At 36.5% G+C, this 18,969-nt stretch overlaps 1 protein-coding gene across 1 annotated transcript in view; it reads right to left on the bottom strand.

Moving 5' to 3' along the window:
- Window positions 1-1,695: 1,695 nt before the first annotated feature.
- The window catches only part of NEGR1 (neuronal growth regulator 1), a 583,664-nt gene continuing 566,390 nt past the window's right edge, over window positions 1,696-18,969 (bottom strand). Inside the window, exon 7 of the mRNA XM_063298127.1 lies at window positions 1,696-3,521. Coding sequence (XP_063154197.1) covers window positions 3,397-3,521 — 125 coding nt within the window. The 3' untranslated portion in view covers window positions 1,696-3,396. The remainder of the gene's footprint in view (window positions 3,522-18,969) is intronic.

An 18,969-nucleotide genomic window follows, 5' to 3' on the forward strand; every position in this document is an offset into this window, starting at 1 on the left:
TTTCATGTTTGGCAATAAGAAAAAAAAATCACCCTGTTTGCTGCAGGAATCATCAGACTCCATGTGCTGGGGGAGGAATAAGAAAGCAGTTAACTTGAGTATAGAGTTTGGATAAACAAATCTATTAAAGCAGCTCTCTACGGATGTGAAAGGAATGCTGGGTTCTCTATTTGTGACATAGCTTTGAATTGTTTCTTTCTCCTTATGAGAGTACTGACAGAAGATTCTGCAGTATTTCTCTGTTCTTCTGTTCAATGCATTCTAGAACTTTAAAGCTGCAATACAAGAGAAATTAAACAGAATGGCTCTAGGCATTCAAACTTACAGGGAGCACAGCATGTGTGAAAAACTCATACTTCTTGTTCTTGGTTGATATGTAACATTCTACAGGGCAGACGTGAGCAGGCTTTTATATCCATTAAAAAGCAACATCGAAAATATTAGCTGCACTCCTTACTCTACTAAGTTTGAATGTCTGGGCAGCCAAATGTCAGAATATTGCATTAAACCAATCCAATCAAGCTTTTCTATTAAAAAAAGTCTATCTAACAACAGTTGATCAATAGCAGAATAAAACAGAAAATACAGACTGCTTCACTGAATGGTGATAGCCCTAATACGTTGGTGTCCCCAGTTCTGGGTTGCAGAAATCCAGATGACCACTTGATGGCTGCAAAGAGTTAGCATGTCTGTATCTCTTTGCTGCCATCTATTGGTCATCTGGATTTTTAGAGCCCAGCTCTGGCAGCTGTAATAATCTAATAGTCATAATATGGATTTTCTTCTAATTTCTAAGAATCATCTGCTAGTTGTAATGGATTCCCCTCTTAAAATATTAACATTTTATTTCTGGAGTAAAAGAGCAGGGTACTGAAGAGTATAACACTTTTAAACCTGGTAGGCATGGTGAATGGATTGTGCTGATTCCCTAACTAGGGATATTTGGGTGGATGATATTAAAAAGGCTGAACTTGAACTCAGTCAATAAATTTCCCTTTCTTCTAGCTCTAACAGAGTCAAGAATGGATACCCTAATCATTTATTTTAAAGTCACAATTACAATTTATAAGGGTCAAAACCTGGTAGCTTTTTCTGTAGTCCTCTGAGATATTGCTAAATTGTGTTTTGCTTTTGAGATCTTTTTGCCTAAGAAACAACACTTTATCTAACATGCTGAGTCATTTTATTGCACTTTGTTATAAAAGTCTCAGCAACTTCAATTAAAGAAACAAGCTGTTATCATTCATCCTGAACCAGGCAAAAGACAGGGAAAAGGAAACTACCCTCATTCAAGCAGCAGAGAGTAATTTCTCATTGTATGTCAGAGTCCAAATGGAAGTCTATGCATTTGCTGTAATATCCACTTACTTTATACCAGAATAGTATTTCTACATATACATGCTTGAGTTTTTAAATCTTCTGTTAATTTGCAACATTTCATGTCAAGCACATATGGTACTATACGTTTGCAATTTCTCCCATTTTCTTCTGTTTAAAGATTATCTGTTTAGAACAGTGTTTCTCAACCTTGGTAACTTCAACTGTGTGGACTTCAACTCCCAGAATTCCCCAGCTAGCCATGCTGGCTGGGGAATTCTGGGAGTTGAAGTCCACACATCTCGAAGGTGCCAAGGTTGAGAAAAACTGGTTTAGAATGTACTAGACTGTGCAGACTAATGTTTAACTAATGTTATTTTTAGCATTAAACTAAATTGAAATAGGACTTGTAAACCTATCAAAGTCAGTTCTGGGGAGAAAATGCAACATTACGCTAAGACAAGGATAGAGAATACTATGGCAACCAGATATGTAGCACATAACATTTGAAAAAAATACTGACTTCTTACAAGTTGCATTTAAAATAACTTATGAGTAAGGAGGGAAAAGCTCTTTTATACCCCTCTTGTGTGTTCTGTAAGTTCTAAATACATGTTTCAGAATAACATTACATCCATCTGCATTTTTCTATAATCTTCCCTACATTGTGTGGCATAACATCATAATCCAGCATTTACATGACCTCTCTCTCCTACGTACACGTAAAACAGGTGAAGATTATGGCACGGTTACTGCAAACGTTTGGGGAAATTCTTCAGCCACGTGTTTATGTAGGAGAGGAAACAGTCATTTATTGTTTAACCAAACTAACTTTAGAAAAATGTTTGAGTACCAATGATACATTAGCACATTCCTATGTAGCATCTGTGCCCTGTTATTGGAACAGATGCTATTCCTGATGTCTGTGCACATGAACATATGTATCTTAAAAACATGTAGGTTTTAAAAACATTTTTAAACATTCTGACCGTTCAAAAGGTTTAGGTTTTACCGACACTATCTACTAAACAGGAAGAACAATGCCGAAACGCAACTTTTGACATTGCTTATTAACATTTAGTAAAATAAAGGAATGCTCACTTTCTCTGCAGTCTTTTAAAAATCGTGACACAATATGAACAAAGAAAAGGGGCTACACTCATAAAGAAGCCTCTGAGATATCTGTTGTTTTTGTACAGATCTGGAAAAAAAAAACCCTTTAAGTACGACCTGTTTACTCTGTCTGCTTCTGTGCTCAGTGTTTGGATCGTTCCTTTCCCCACTGGTACAGCCAATAGCACCTTTGTTCTTAATAAGAGATTCAGTACCCTTGAACTTAGCATCTACCAAAATATATATATGTATATATATATATATTTATATAATCTCCCATCTGAGAGGAAGAGAAAGTATCTTATGAAGGCACACCCATGCTGAACAGACAAGAAAATCAAAATCAAAACATAACTGCACGGGGCAGTCATATTACAAAGCTCATTCTTGAAATCTGAGTGTCATGCTAGGAGAAAATCTAGGTATGTATTCTATTTTTGAAGAGATGAATCAAAGCCATTGTTATTTAGCTTTTTCTGTAAAAAAAAAAGAGATTCTGTGTCAATACAGATAGAATCTTATTTAAAGAGGGAAATGAATGCTTGTATTGCAGCCTTAAAGATCACATTTTTTTTAACTGCAATTATTTGGGTTCTTTTTATGTAAACTATTGTCTGCAACTTGGCAGACCATGACTGAATGCTTTTGAAAAGTTATAGATTACAAACATGAACTCACAATTAATATCCTCTAAAAATAATTTCACATCTTCCAAAAAGAAAAAAAAGAGAGAGAGAGAAAGGAAAAGAAAAAGGACAATGTGTACTTCTTCACAAGGTAATGCAGCTAATAAAAAAGAGAGTAGAATTAAAGTATTTACATAATGAGCAATTCTACAAAGGCGATCATTCCCATACAAGCACTGCTGATTATATCCCACGACGTTTTTTAACCAACTCTACCAGATTGGATCCAGTCATCAGCACTTTCAAAGAATCCTTAAAAGCTTTTCATGGTTCTTTATATTTATTGTAGAATGGTGTTCTTCAGGTACATTATGCTGGTGTAAGAGGACAGTGTCAACACAAGGTACCAGCAGGACAAGAGAACTTCAGCGCCCCCAGTGATCCCAAGCTGAGTTGTACTTGGAGCTGGAAAGAGAAGAACACAGAGTAGTTAAATATTGATGTTGTTTCACTACCACTTGTTCATTATTTCGTTTATTTACTATAGGTTGTTATTATTTTTTAACTGCAAGTTAGGATAAGTTCATTAACAGTTTTCAAAAATAACCATCTGCTGCACACAGCTGAAGAGAGAGAACTGAATAGGAAAAAATGTATACTTTTGGAAAGTTAAAGTTATCCAAGGAAGAGCTGTTCTTAGTAAGGTTTTATGATGCCTATATGTGTTGAATTAATCCTCCTCTATTTGGCATGGAATCTTGGAAAAGGAAATATAAATATGTCTGACAATAATTATGCCATGATCACCATTGCGATGCTTGTGACATCGCAACGGCTCGCATGACAACGCAGGGAAATGGGTCCTGGGCGGATTAAGGGAAAAGGCAACTAGGTAACAAAAGAGAGCAACAGGTGCTGGCAACAAAGTATCAACTCTAGCCGGAGGCATGGAAGAGAAAGATACAATGTTGCAAAGAAAGCAATTGACAAGACCAGACCACGAGGCGCGCCAGAGCTGTCAAAGAGATTACGAACCTGATCGCCCGGCAATGAACCATCACCGGCCAGGGAAGCAATTAAGGAAACGCCCGGAGCACAGGAGGGGCTCCACGACCCCTCACCTACCGACAACGGAACCGACGGGGCTCGGGGCGCACCCAAAGTAAGAAGGGGTGGAGCGCTGACCGGCACGGGCTATTTAAATCCTGTTCCGGCGCGCTCCACTCACTCTCAGCTTTTCTTAAAGGGCATGCATACTGTTACTCAAATAAAACCAGAACCTAAGCCTACACTAGCGTCTCTGTTTTTACTGGGTAGCAGGCAGAGCCTGACAAATTACTGGAGACAAGTCTGAATCTTCTTTTGTAGACAGTGCATTTTCCTGCTCTAATGTAGGAAATTTAAAGAAATCTACATTCTTTATTAGGATAAAAATGTCTCCATGTACAAGATTCATTATCTGCATCACTTTCTTTCAACCTGATATCATTCTTTATTTTCTCCTTCTACCACTTATGAAGTGTCTCAGCACAATTAAATAATTAAGCATAGTTAAATCAAAAGACAGAGAGGTTAGGTTTCTCAGTTCAGCAGGGAGTATATCCCTCCAACTGGGATGGCTTTGGAAAAAGCTTGACCCCAAATTGCCAGAGATTAAGTATTTTGGCCTTTGGTAACTTTAAGTGAACCTCTTCTGATAATCTCAATGAATGAGGGACATTCGTTCAAGTAGCTTGAACCCAAGCCATGAAGGTCTTTAAAGGTCTAACCAGCACTTTGTATTTCTTCAGAAAAATCTTGCAGCCAATATAATGCTCCTAACACAAAGGAAGGAAGAGCTATTCTCAACATCTTGACCACTAGTAAACATTCAGACAAGTATACCAAATTTCTCTGTGGTATATTCCAGCAGAATGAAGTTGACAATGCTTTCTGAATCTGCTGGTTTATAGACCTTTGACTTCTCCATCTGAATGATAGCCATTTGACTTGTAACATGACAACTCAGACTTTATTCCTTATTACAATGCAATATGATTAATTTCCCTGCTTGTATTGAAGATATACGCTACCCCTTCTTGTAGTATATAGAACATGGTGAAAATACAATTTTTAACACAGTAGTGCCATAGTGTTCTGATTTATTTAGGAAAATCCAAAATTCAAGGTATCTAGAGAAACAATCTGTCAAATATAGGTGTGGATGTTATCCAAAATCAAAAGTATTTGAAATTTCTTTGGTGACAATCTGGGATAAATTTATTTCCTTTGCTTAGCAACTCTTCCCTAGCCTTCTTATTCAGGATCATATTTCAAGAGGTATTTAGAAATCCTTTTTCAGGATACGTATAAAATTTAGCTTTGATTGCATGGACAATTTCTCCTCCAGGGAAAACATTCCTATCTTCTTGCAAGGATTGCCACTTGAGTTCTTGATAATAATTTGCAATGAGCATTTCTTTGCCAGAATTTCTATAAGCTTGGCTTTATGACATGTAGTTGTTATGAGAAAAAAGAAGGACAAATTTTCAGACCTAAAATGGTATGAAGCTGCAGTCGATCAGATTAATGGGGAGGTGTGTAACTGAGAGCTATTGTTCATCAAAAAAGTTATGAAAAACCAACACTTGTTTAACTCTCTGAAAGTAATCTGAAAGAGGAAGAAAGTATTCTCAAAACATGCTTCTTCATTAGGCTCAAGGTAGCTTGTATTAAAAATGGTTTATTGTTAAACTATGTGAACAGTGATTCATAACAGTGTTGGGGGGGTTGGGGGGTCATTGTGAATGTTAGGTATAATCCCTATTCAATTTTCTGTGATAGGTTATAATATCACATAATAAAGACATTAATTTATTTTTATATGACCTGTACCATAATTTGTTATACTATGTTTGAGAAATAGAGTGTGTGAGACAGAATTACCTTAACTTTGTAATCTTTTTGTAAGACCTCTTGTATAGAGAATATGATCTGTGCATTTTATTCCTTGGACAATGACTTATACTGAACCAATGGCTGAAGTCTGCCACATTTCTCAGAATCAGATCATGTTCCTCAAGAAACAAAATAATTGTAACAAAGTAATTTGCTATCACTTTATTTCATCATGCTTTGGTCGAAGAACTTTAGTAGTGGAAATTATGGTGAAAGACAGTTTGATGTAGTGGTTAAAGTGCCACACGAGAAACCAGGAAACCATGATTTCTAGTCCTCCCTTAGGCATGAAAGTCAGCTGGGTGACTTTGGGTCAGTCACTCCTTCTCAGTCTAATGCACCTCCACAGGGTTGTTCTGGGGAAGGAGGAGATGGGAGCATTGTGTATACTGCCTTGAGTGGGACATAAATCTAATAATTATAATAATTTGTAACAATCCCCATGGTGTATTGGGAAAAAAAAGGTCACAGAACTTCCCCATCTAATCCAGTTTGCCTTATCCATCTTTTGCATGTGGAATAATAAAAAAATATTAAAGCTAAATGTCTGTAAACTGCATACATTTGAATGATTGTTTAATGCCTTTATTAAGCAATCTGGGATCCAAGCAAATCTGCAGCTTGTCTTTTTTCTCCCTTATTTAAATATATTAATCTATCGCATAGGCACAATCAATCTGGCTAGACTCTCTTCTTTCTTTACAGTTTCAATGAATTTTATCTCTTTCCACCCATGCAAATGATATCTTTTGGATCCATCTATAAGAAATGTAACTGCTCGATTGACAAATCTATAAATACCATCTAAATTTCTCCAAGTTTACTGAAAATCCCATAATTTTTGTGGAGTTACTGTATGTTGCAGAGTTCCTTTTATCCTCCTTTGATCTGGCCTAAAGCTTGGTGCATTGAGCTGTTAGGATAGTAGAAGAATATCTTTCTAGGTAAATCCACATGGAATGCTGGTGCTACTCTCAAAAAGCATCACAACCCTTGTTCCCACACTGGTTTTATCCTTGGACAGTTATTTTTTTTTCAACTTAGCTGCTAAAACCCTTAACAGCTAACCTTCCATTTTGCAATTTGAGATACTTCAATGTGCTTCAGGGCAGACAGCTTTTCCGTTGATGGAAATTTCTGCCATTGCCCATTTCGACTCTATGACTCCCTCTACTCCCCTCAGCTGTGATGTCTCTGGAGCATTATGGTGCCCTGGAACTGGGAACTGGGTTGTTTGCAGCCAGATCAGTTTCTCTTTTTCTTTACAATGAACTAACATGGCATAGCAAAGCAAAGCAGTTGGAAAGGAAATTTGGCCAGAGACTTAAAAGTACAGCATAACTCTAGTAATTCTCACCATGTATGTGATGATTGTAAAGAATACCAGGAAGTAAAGAATACCAGAAAGATGTTTACCTCTGTTTCATTGATTATGCAAAGGTGTTTGATTGTTTGTACCATAACAAGTTATGGCTAATATTATGAAGAATGGGAATTCCAGAGCACTTAATTGTACTCATGCAGAACCTGTATACAGATCAAGAGGCAGTTGTTAGAACAGAAAACAGTGATACCGAGTGGTTTAAAATTGGAAAAGGTGTGTGGGAAGGTTGTATACTTTCACCCTACTTATTCAATATATACTCTGAACAAATAATTCAAGAAGCAGGAATGTATGAAGAAGAACGGGGTATCAGAATTGGTGGAAGACTCATTAACAACCTGCAATATGCAGGTGATACAACTTTGCTTGCTGGAAACAAAGAAGACTTGAAGTACTTGCTGATGAAGATCAAAGTCTGTAGTCAGTGATATGGATGACACCTGAATGTGAAGAAGATGAAGATTCTCACAAATGGACCAATAAACAATGTCACAATAAATGGAGAAGAAATTGAAGTCCTCAATGATTTCATTCTATTCAGATCAACGATCAATGCCAAAGGAAGTAGCAAACAAGAAATCAAATGATGTATCATGCTGGGAAAATCTGCCATCAAAGACCCATCTAAAGTTTTCAGAAGTAAAGATGTCAGTTTAAAAACAAAGGTGCGTCTGACTCACACCATGGTCTTCTCAATTGCCACATATACCTGTGAAAGTTGGACATTAAAAGAGGAAGATAGAAGAAGAATTGATGCATTCGAATTGTGGTGTTCATGAAGATTATTGAAAATACCATGGACTGCCAGAAGAACAAACAAATCAGTTTTAGAAGAAATACAACCAGAATGTTCCCTAGAGGTGAAGATAACTAGGCTTAGACTCTCATACTTTGGGCACATCGTCAGGAAAGAATGATTGCTTGAAAAGGAGATCAAGTTTGGTAAAGTTGAGGGACAGCAGAAAAGAGGAAAACCTTCAATGTGATGGATTGATGCAATCACAGCAACAATGGATGCAGACATTGGAACAGTCAGGCATACGGTGCAAGACCGAACAGCATCTCGTTTTGTTATACATAGGGTCGCCATGAGTTGTAAATGACTTGATGGCAACTAACAACATGTGATGATTCCTGCTGTGGGCTGTTATGAGAACTGCTCTGAGGAAAATAGGTTTGGGGAGTGTTTGGTGGTGGCAATGATGGTCATATAGAGATGACCTTGGGAACACAAAATGAAGCTGTATTTATTCAGTCTGAGAAGCTCTGCAGAAATGGTTGTCTTTGACAACTCTGACTCCATTAGAAATAATTTAGCTCATTTGTAGTCTAATATGTAGGGTCTTCGGTGGCCACAAGGTAACCATTTTTTTATTTTTTTCTTCAGGGATGTCTAATACTTGTTTCACTACTTTAAGACCACATTTTATTCAGTGGCCTATAAATGTCATTTATAAGTAAGTTTTTGGCAATCTGAGTTTTTGCTAAGAAGAATAGGTAAAAAAGGTAGTCTTAAAAGAAGTCATCTTCAATTTCCTAGGATTACAAAATGAGATTATCCTGAAAAAGAAGGGGCATGGCAAGTTTCCTGTTCCAACAGACCATGTTTCAGCAACATTATTTCAGCAACATTCAAGGTGTTCTTGCATCTTGGTTTATTCTCTGATCCCACCTTTTTAGTCACTTCTTGATTTTGTCTTCTGAATCGTTCTTTGATCCTGACTATTGCTTTTTATCATAACTCAACCTTGCCGAGGTTGGTGTTTTCCTGGCTTGTTTTTGGTCTGTAACTGTTTAATAAAGTTTAATGAATCTGGATTGAGGCAGGGTGGGGAAGAATGTCATGATTTCTGATTCCCTGCTCTCTGCTTAGATGGTAACTCTGGTAAATCTGACAGTAACGCATATTCAAGAGATTTCTCAGATCACTCCAGGAATCTGGGTGCTAATGAGGCAGTATAGGTTTCAAACTAAGGACTTGTCTGAAACAGATAAGCCAAAATAACACCAGCAACCCAGAACACATTGAAAATCCTGTAAGTCAAAAGATTCTTAAAGTAAATATACAAAGAAAACCAGAACTTTTTCTTTTGGGATTGATGGAAAAGGAATTAGAGAAACAATATGGAATGTTGCTGTTATACATGGTCACGGCTGCAGGATTGTTATATGCACAATGATGGAAAGATCCACAAATACCTACGGTTGAAGATTGGATTGTTAAACTAATGGACTTGGCTCAAATGGCTAAATTAACAGCTTTAATAAGAGATCATTCTGTTTCTGCATTTATATCCACTTGGTAACCACTTTTGGACTACTTGCTTGTAATAGAAAAAAATGATCTTTTGATTTTGGGTTTTAGAGATTAAATGGTTTGCTCTAATAGAAATAATGTTAAGATAGGTTAATTAATTGTAAGAATTTACAAATCTATTGTAAATTTAACTATATCTGTATTGGAGAAAGTAGGAAGTCACTTTCCTTTTCTGTTTTCTTTCTACTGACACGTTTATAGTTTGTTCTTTTTTCTTTAGTTCTGTTTTCTATCTGTTCTATATTTGCTTTTGTTTGTATCTTGACTATATCTTGAAAAAATAATAAAGTTCTATATAAAAAAATCCTGTAATTTAAGACCTAATATATGGAGAAATAATGGAAACTTTTAAAAAAAGTATTCATATCACATTTGTTTTTTTGTTAAATGCACAAGCATAAAGATGATGCAAGGGAGGGGAAGAAACCAGCACAATACTTGTATTATTCCAGAGGGTTTTTTTTTAAAAAGAAACGTTATTAAGTTTCAAAATACAAGTAAAATATATAAAGATAGAAAGAGATTGAAGAAAGAAGAAATGAAAAAAGAACGAACTTAAAAGTGCAGAAATAAGAAGAGACATAGAAAAAAGAATGACTTCCAACCATCTTCAGCACAAACATAAAAATACATCAACCTCTTAACTCTGTTTTTAACTATATTACACAATATTTCTATATTCTTATACAGTCCTAATCATCAAATACCAAAATCAAAGCTCCATTTTTTTTCAGTTTCAAGCAAAAAGTCCAAAAGTGGTTGCCAAGTAGAAACAAAATTAGACAAATTATTTTCTTTAATCAATGTAGTCAGTTTTGCTATCTCTGACAATTCCATTAATTTCCAGAGGGATTCTTATGGCTTAAAGTTTTGGCCCAAAATTAGTTGGGGAGGTTATTCCAAGGGAGTAACACCAAGGCAGAAAGCATGCCTTCAGCACATTGAAAAAATGTATCAAAGACCTGGAAGTCCAACGAGACCTAAGAATATTTTTTTCAGCAGTCAGGCCTCTTTTTACAAACCAGCGAGATACTTACACCACATAACTATTTCCAAATTCCAAAGAACACTAACTTTAACACGCTACAACACTCTCCCCACAGCAGTTTGGGAGGGCCAATATAAAAAAATCCCCTATGGGCTGAGATTGTGCCCCTGTGGACAAGGGGCTGTTGAAACTACAGCTCATGTCCTGCTGTACTGTACCCTCTATAAGGACTCAGTGACCTGCCTTATAACACATTCCATGGTAAAACATCCAGGAAATTCTGATCTTTTTAATGTACAGTTGTTATCAGATCAGTATGATTCAGTCTTGAACATAGATAAATTTTGTTGTGCTGCCTGTAAAATTAGGCAGACTTGTATTATCCACTAACAAACCCACCACCAATAATATTTTATCTTGTTTTGTTTTTACTTTGTTTTTGTTTGCAATTCTGGTCAGTGACTATAATGAAAAAAGTATTCATATTCACAACAAAGGCATCAGATACTTCAAGTCTCCTGAGGGGCAGTGACGCATGCAGGAACTTTTAAATGGCAATTTTTCCATTCACATGGAGGCAAGGCAAATAAGTCATAGACAATCAGGGAAGATATACCAGCAGGAACACCTTATAAGGAACTCATAAGGATCAATGCATTAAGCATGGTTTCTCTTCTTCTGTGGGATCAATAATGGGGCAGGAAACTGCCCACTATGAGCATAGACAGAGCTGCAGAGTGTCTGCATGTATGTCTTGTTCCACACAAAGCAGATGGTTACTTTAAAGCCTGAGATTCATATATTTCTGTGCATTTTCTTTATGCTGTAAAGTTGATGATGCTTATTAATTAATTCCAGTAACCTCTAAAAGCCATATCCATATTTTGTTAGGATGGGTTTAGTTGGTTATTGCAAGTGCTGCTGGTTTATAAAATTAAGTTACAGTTAAACTGATTGAGCACCCTGACTCAGTAAGCTTACATTTAAGTTTCCTAAAGTTGTTGGTAATCAACTTCCAAAACGAATAACAATTGGTTTGTTACAAAATATCCACAATGCCCTTCAAGAGTAAAGTCAAAGAGAGGTAGAGATGCAAATCAAGCTCTGACCTCAATTTTTCAAGAAGCCCCAGATATAAAATACTGGCAAAGTAGGTGAATTAAGCAAGGTTAAGTTGTTGAAGCAAATTAAGTGAAGTCAAAGTTGTCAAAATGAATTAAGCAATGTGAATTCAATGAAGCAAATTATTCAAAGACAACATTTTTAAATGGCCCAAGTCAATTTCATCTGCTCTGCTAATGATCAGGACCTTCAGATATTTTATTCATAGATCTGCAAAGCTCTCCATGTTTCAGCTAGAAGCTGAGGCCTTCCAATAAAAAACATATTTTTTTTCAACATATTAACTTCCTATTTTTCAAAATTAGTATTTTTTTTCAATGTACAAGGCCATGAAGAAGGCAACAGAGATGTTTGTGGGTGTTATCACAGCCCCAGAACTCCAACCCAATTTGTTGAGCATTTGTTTGTTGTGTTGTATAAGTTATTATTATAACTTAGTAGGTGGGTTGCTGGGCAATTTTGGTTTCTTTAACAAAGCATGATCAAATCAAACTTGGTTTTGGTGATTTGAGAATGTTATTAAACTTGTACAACAACTGAGCATTTTAAGCAAAATGCCATTATCCATAGTAGTTAGAGCATCCAATTACTGCATTCAGCTGGATCAATAGTTATTGACAAAGATAACTGTGCAAATATAATTATTTCCTCATCCTTCCCCACCACAATGGAGATTGCTCCACTTACACTGTCCTTGCCAATATGTTGGAAGAGAAAGTCACAGGAAGTGGCTGTGCAAACTTGATAACCCATTCCAAGGCCCCAACAATTCACCAATATGCAAACAAAAGCACTAATTGTTGTGGACTGTTTGGAATTGTAATGTTTTAGTCCATTAATGAATGACTGAGTAACTGCTCCCTCCTATCTACCGCAAAACCCACCACCTTGACTTTTTGATTGTAGGCTGACAAAACAGAATGAGCAGCTACTGACTTCTATTGGCCATCTTTCTTGGATAGATCTCCATATTTCTAATAATAACTTTGTTTGGGGAAAAATCCTTTAGTTCTGTAACACTGTCATCATAGATTATATGAAGAAGATAGTATTTCTATTCCTGAGTACTTCCAAAAAAGATTTCCCTTCCTATTCTTCCTGCACACCAAAGGGGAACACAACCAGGCAGTTCAAAATGATAATTGCCACTGAGGCACACTTTGAGTAGAAAATAGTAATTGAATTTCTCATAGCTAAGAAGATCTCACCAGCTGAGATTCACCCCTGCATGAGGAATATATACAGACCTCTCCATGTTGTGAATGCTGGATGCATTCTTTGAACATTGAGTTTAAAGCTAGACCTTATGGCAGCCAGCAGGAATAACTATTAACAAAGAGAATGCACAGATCACAATTGAACTGGTCTGTAAAGGCTGATGACCCGCATGGTACAAGTTGAAAAGAAACCTCTGTATTAGAAGTTTAGTGGCTAACTATCCACTAAAGCCATGTGCACAGAAAGCTGTGAGGCTAACAATGAAGCATTGCACTTTTTCAGATCAGAATAAGAATAAGGACATGGTTCTGGAAAGTATCTATCCATAGTGAGAAAGACTTAAAAAGAAACAACATATGTTTTTGTTTAAAAAAAAAAGAGTTCAAAAAGCAGCTGTCTTAGATCTGATTCTATTACTGCGATGTTTTGTGACCCACAGGAAGTATCACAAGGAATAAATCCCACCAAACTCTATGGGATTTTCTCTTATTAGGTTTGCATAGGATTTCACATGGTTTTCAGGTGGTAAAGTTTTGCTGGTTAATTTGCTAATTAATGCTAAACTAAGTCTTGATGTGACGGGACGCGGTGGCGCTGTGGGTTAAACCGCTGAGCTGTCGATCGGAAGGTCGGCGGTTCGAAACCGCGCGGCGGGGTGAGCTCCCGTTGCTCGTCCCAGCTCCTGCCAACCTAGCAGTTCGAAAACATGCAAATGTGAGTAGATTAATTGGTACCGCTTCGGCGGGAAGGTAATGGCGTTCCGTGAGTCATGCTGGCCACATGACCCGGAAGTGTCCTATGGACAACGCCGGCTCCAAGGCTTTGAAATGGAGATGAGCACCGCCCCCTAGAGTCGGACACGACTGGACTTTACGTCAAGGGAAACCTTTACCTTTACCTAAGTCTTGATGTAAGCAAAAAAAATGGCACAGACCAAAGATATAGTGAAATCATTCATAATGCCAAGTCTGTCTGTTTATCATCTATCTATCTATCTATCTATCTATCTATCATCTGTATCTATACATATTTAGCCTACTTTTCATTAAATTAATCTTAATGTTGAAGTTTAACACAGGAAGTTCTCTCTTAATATTAGCAGAGCACAGAAATGCATCCCTACACACTACTTTCCTTGGAACAATCCACATATAAATCAATAGAGCTTGTATTTGAGTTTATTACAAAGAACAACCGGGCTCTATGTTTATTTTGTAATACTGCATTAATCGCCATTACAAACAAAAATACTTTAATGTTTGCTAATTAAAGTCCTTTTTAAAGCTTAGCTGAGTATAAAACACATGAGATATAATAATGTTAATGGGAGAAAAGCATAAAGGTGCATCACATTCTGTTTTCTTTGTGGCTGTACAGTCCCCTGAGTTGGCAATTTAATTGTGTTTTGAATAGCAGACTTAAATTCAATTCCTCATTTTCCTTGTAAGAGAAAGTCAGTGGCACAGCTGTCACTCTCTTGACAGCATTTGCTTCTTATTATGCACAGAATATGAGACGAACAAAACACAATTTTTACTCCACATGGAGAAGTTTTGCCAGCTACCTTCCATTTCCAAGAACATAAAATTAACCCCCAATTCAAAAACTTTTGTTTGTACAAGCAGTACTTTCAGTTACAAACCTCACCAATCAAATGAATTCTTAAAGATGCTGAAGCAAAAGAACAGTGGGGAAGTTTTAAATATTACCTCTGTTGATTACAAAATAAAATAAAATTAGAAATCAGTATGGCAAACCAACTTTTCATTTATGTATATCAAAAATCAAGCCAGGAAGATCAAGCACAATTAAAGGTTTTTTAAAAAAAAAATCATATTTAAACAGTTCATCGGTGTAGGAGGCACGAGAGATTGTTGTGACTTCTACAATAAAGACTAGGAGAAAATTATGGAAATCTGCTTTCATCTGTATGAAGTGGAAGTTTAAATTACATCCAAATTGTAAAAACACAAATGCACCAAATTCCACCATTTATCCTTTGTTTGCTTTAAATTGTGTTATCTAGAAAGGTAGTTTCAAGTAAGCAAATGAAATATTTATAGATGCCTTCTATTGCTGCTAGATCAGACAACTCTAATGCAGCAGGAAGAAAAACAAGCTCCAGTTGCTTGAAATGCACAACTTCTTGATATGTGACCATCCCATTACATTAACAGCATTACTCTATCTTAGCATTTGCAATGAGCTGCAAGTTGAGTTTATTGCCTAAACTGGAAGACATAAATCTTCAAACAAAAAGAAATCAGCAATCCATTTTATCTCCAAGTGCACCCAGTTCTCTGTATATGCTAAGGAATGTGCAAGTGAAGGATGGGAGGCTGTATTTTTAATATAATATGCATGCATGTATCATTATGTACTGTGATTGCAGATGTATATATGCTATATTGCTATCCCTTTGTTGATAAGGGCTATCACAATGCTAGATGGTGCAATTTTCTGGAATACATTGGTAGATGGTAAACGCTTAAGAGGTTTCATTTTTGTGAATTCCATTATGAGCTGACTTGCTCTGGACTGTGTGGGCTTATCCTGATATTATTTCCTTCCATTCCTGAATATACAGAAGTAATTTACACCTCTAAAGAAGTGCAATCAAAATAGATGTTAAAGTTGTACATCTTAAGGGAAATTGTGTTTTTTAGACTATTGTTTTGAAATACTTGAAATAAAAATAGGAATACTAGAAAAATTCAAAAATGTGAGAGTCCTTATCAAAACAATAGCTTTATTGAGAAAACTGCTTGTATGAAACTGGGCCCAACAAAGCTCTAAGCCCAAACATTTCCCACCTAATTGAGTAGGGTCTATTTTCTTGGACTGGATTGCTTCCAGCTAATATAATATGCTGCCCACAGTTTTGCTGCATTTAGACAAGTGTTTTAATGCAACATATCAGATTCTACAGACCGTATCATATTCTACAGGAATAGTTTCTCAAATTCTTTGCAGATATGTATGTATGTATGTATGTATTTACCAAATTTATATGGCTGCCCATCTCACAAAAAGTGACTGGGTGGCATAAAACAATTAAAGCAATAAATATATAAAAACAATCATTATCAAAAAAGGTAAAAAAGCACAAGGCACAAGAGAGGATGAATGTTAACCACAGCAACGGAGCCACCTCAAGATCTGTATTACAGATGTTCTCAGAGTTTCTCTTTTCCTAAGAATAAAAGTACACCAAAAACATTTGATGATTCCAACAGTGCATTTACTGGTTCTGAGTTGCAACCATTTTTGAAACAGAAAAATTTGACAGAAAGTGAATAGTATGAATATTATGGTTTGCCAGGATCAAAATCCTATTGAATCCTAATTTGCTTGCTCTGTTTGGACTATTTCTGCTAGCTCATTCTTCCACCAGCCACTTGCCATATCATATCACTATTCCAAAAGGTGGTCCAGTTCCCAGGGAATGAGGAGGGTTATTCCATTTATCCAACAAAATTTAGGATCCAAGCCAATGTATATTCAGCAGATCAAATGTTTTACAATGTGTGTAAACAGAAATGAACATGGAACTTTATTAGTATGTCCTATGGAGAACACATGAACAAACAGAAATGAGTAATTACTGCTAATAGCAATCTTTCATTTATGAAAGAATAGCAATTTTCTATTCTTGCCTGGGATGAGAAGGGCAATAGCTCTTCCTGGGGGTGGTTGGTGCTGTAGTGCTCTCCCTATTGAATGAGAGCTTTTCTTCCCAGGGGTTGTATATTTATCTATTTATCATGATATTTATATTGTAGTTTATGTTTTATGGTTTTAGTTTGTATTGTGTTGTAAACGGCCCAGAGTCCTGCTCAGGAGAGATGGGCGGTGACAGAAATTTAAAATATAAATAAATAGATAGATAAATAGATAAATAGATGTCAGTGTGACTATGGGAGCAATCCAAAACATCAACAATACAATGCACCTTTCTCTTTTGTGTCCATCAGGGTCAGGGAAGTCCATAACGTATACTTGTAATAGTTTGCAGATTACTATGTGGCAGTTTCAGTATAACCTAAAAGAATCAGAATCAAGAGTTTTCAGATTTTATCTTTCAAGAAAGTATGGAATTTTAGTAAGCGTTTCTGTGGATCCTTCGTGATAACTCTTTTCTGCTTAATGATACTGAAAATTTGTTTGCACATACAGACACTAATAAAGGAGACTCTGTATAGGAAGCTGCCTTAAGCTCAATCTGTTGGTGTGTCCAGCCTAGCGCTGTTTATTCTGAAAGGCACCAGCAATCCAGGGGCTCAGAAGAATATCTTTTTCATTCACTGCTATCCGTCTTTTATAACTGTGGATGGATCTTATGATCAAGTGACTCAAACAATGCTGCTATTGCTGATAATATGATGTAGTTTGGGTAACACTTGCATCCTCTTTAGACACATTGACTGAATGTACAGTTGCATGCAAAAGTTTAGGCACTCCTGATCAAACTGAATATATCAATGAATCACAGTAAAATGTGAAACTTCTGCTAATTTGAATGTACACGTTCTGTTTATCTGCAGTTTACAGATACAAAATAAGAAAGCAATGAATACAGCACATGCACAGGTCTATGTATCTTTTTGGTTAGTACTATGACACGCCTTTCTGCATAAATAACAGCTTCCAAATGTTTCCAGTTGTCGGTTCAGAGTTTTTGTATTTTTGCTTTCAGATTTTTTCCCGCTCTTCCAACTCAGAAACATTCTTAAGTCTCCTTGCAGGTCCTGCATAGGGACTCTCCACCTGAGATCTCTCCACAGATTTTCAATAATATTTAATCCTGGGAAAGTGTCCCAAAACTGTTACCTTCCTTTTCTGTAAGTGCTTTACAATGATTTGGAGGTATAGCCAACCTCTTTCCTGCTTCAACTGTGGGACATTAGAACTTGTGTCACCTTCTGTTTCACTGAAACATACAGTATGACAAGGATTGCTGAAACTTTTGTAGGCAACCATATATGTGAATTGTATATGATCATGTTAAACAAAAATGGAATTATTTATTCTTCCAGATAAAGATTAAAAAGGTACATTTATCAGTATAAAGCAGTGTTTCTCAATCTTGGCAACTTTAAGACCTCTGGACTTCAATTCCCAGAATTCCGCAGCCAGCCATGCTGGCTGGGGAATTCTGGGAGTTGAAGTCTACAGGTCTTAAAGTTGTCAAGGTTGAGAAACACTGGTATAAAGAGAAATCCCAGGGCTTTATGTTAGTTTGGGAAGATGAAAAACAACTGAGTAAAAGACAACAGGAGGAGTCACCAGGAGTCAAATTCAACTTAAAAATTACTCCCTTGTATAAAAAGAGGGTAACTTCTGCTGTATTGCTCCATCAGTTGTTTTGTGATGTAATTGCTATGTTATCTTACAATAATTATTTCACAATTACGGCGAAGAATGCAATTTTAAAAAATGCCACAGAAATCCAAAGATGGCACTGGGACGGGGAGTATGGACCACCTCAAAAACCCAACCCCATCTCCCAGATTGCAGGCAGCAGGAAGTCAGTACTGGTGTAGGACCAAGATTACATATATTGGCTGAGCTTATGATCAGGTAGCCACAGACAAGGTTGCAGCAATTCTAGTGGTTGCAGGACTGTGGGGAACAAAGCTGTGGTGCAGAACTCTTTGAGGAGTTGGCTACAACTCAATGGAATATAATAACAAACATGGAAATATATAACTCTAGTCAATCCTGAAGAAAATGTTTTATTTATAAGTTCCACATTCAATCACTTTAAAGCTTTTGGAAATTCTCTTCAGAGTCCTTACTGTACCCTCAAGACAAATCTAAAATCAGTTAATTCTTTCCCAACCTAATCCTCTCCAGATGTGATAGGGTAAGTCCCAGAATTCCCAGTCAGCATGCCCAGTAGCCATACTAATTGTGAATTCTGCTGCAGTCCTCAGATACTGTATCT

This window comes from Candoia aspera, chromosome 3 (assembly GCF_035149785.1).
Source record: "Candoia aspera isolate rCanAsp1 chromosome 3, rCanAsp1.hap2, whole genome shotgun sequence".
Taxonomy (NCBI): Eukaryota; Metazoa; Chordata; class Lepidosauria; order Squamata; family Boidae; genus Candoia; species Candoia aspera.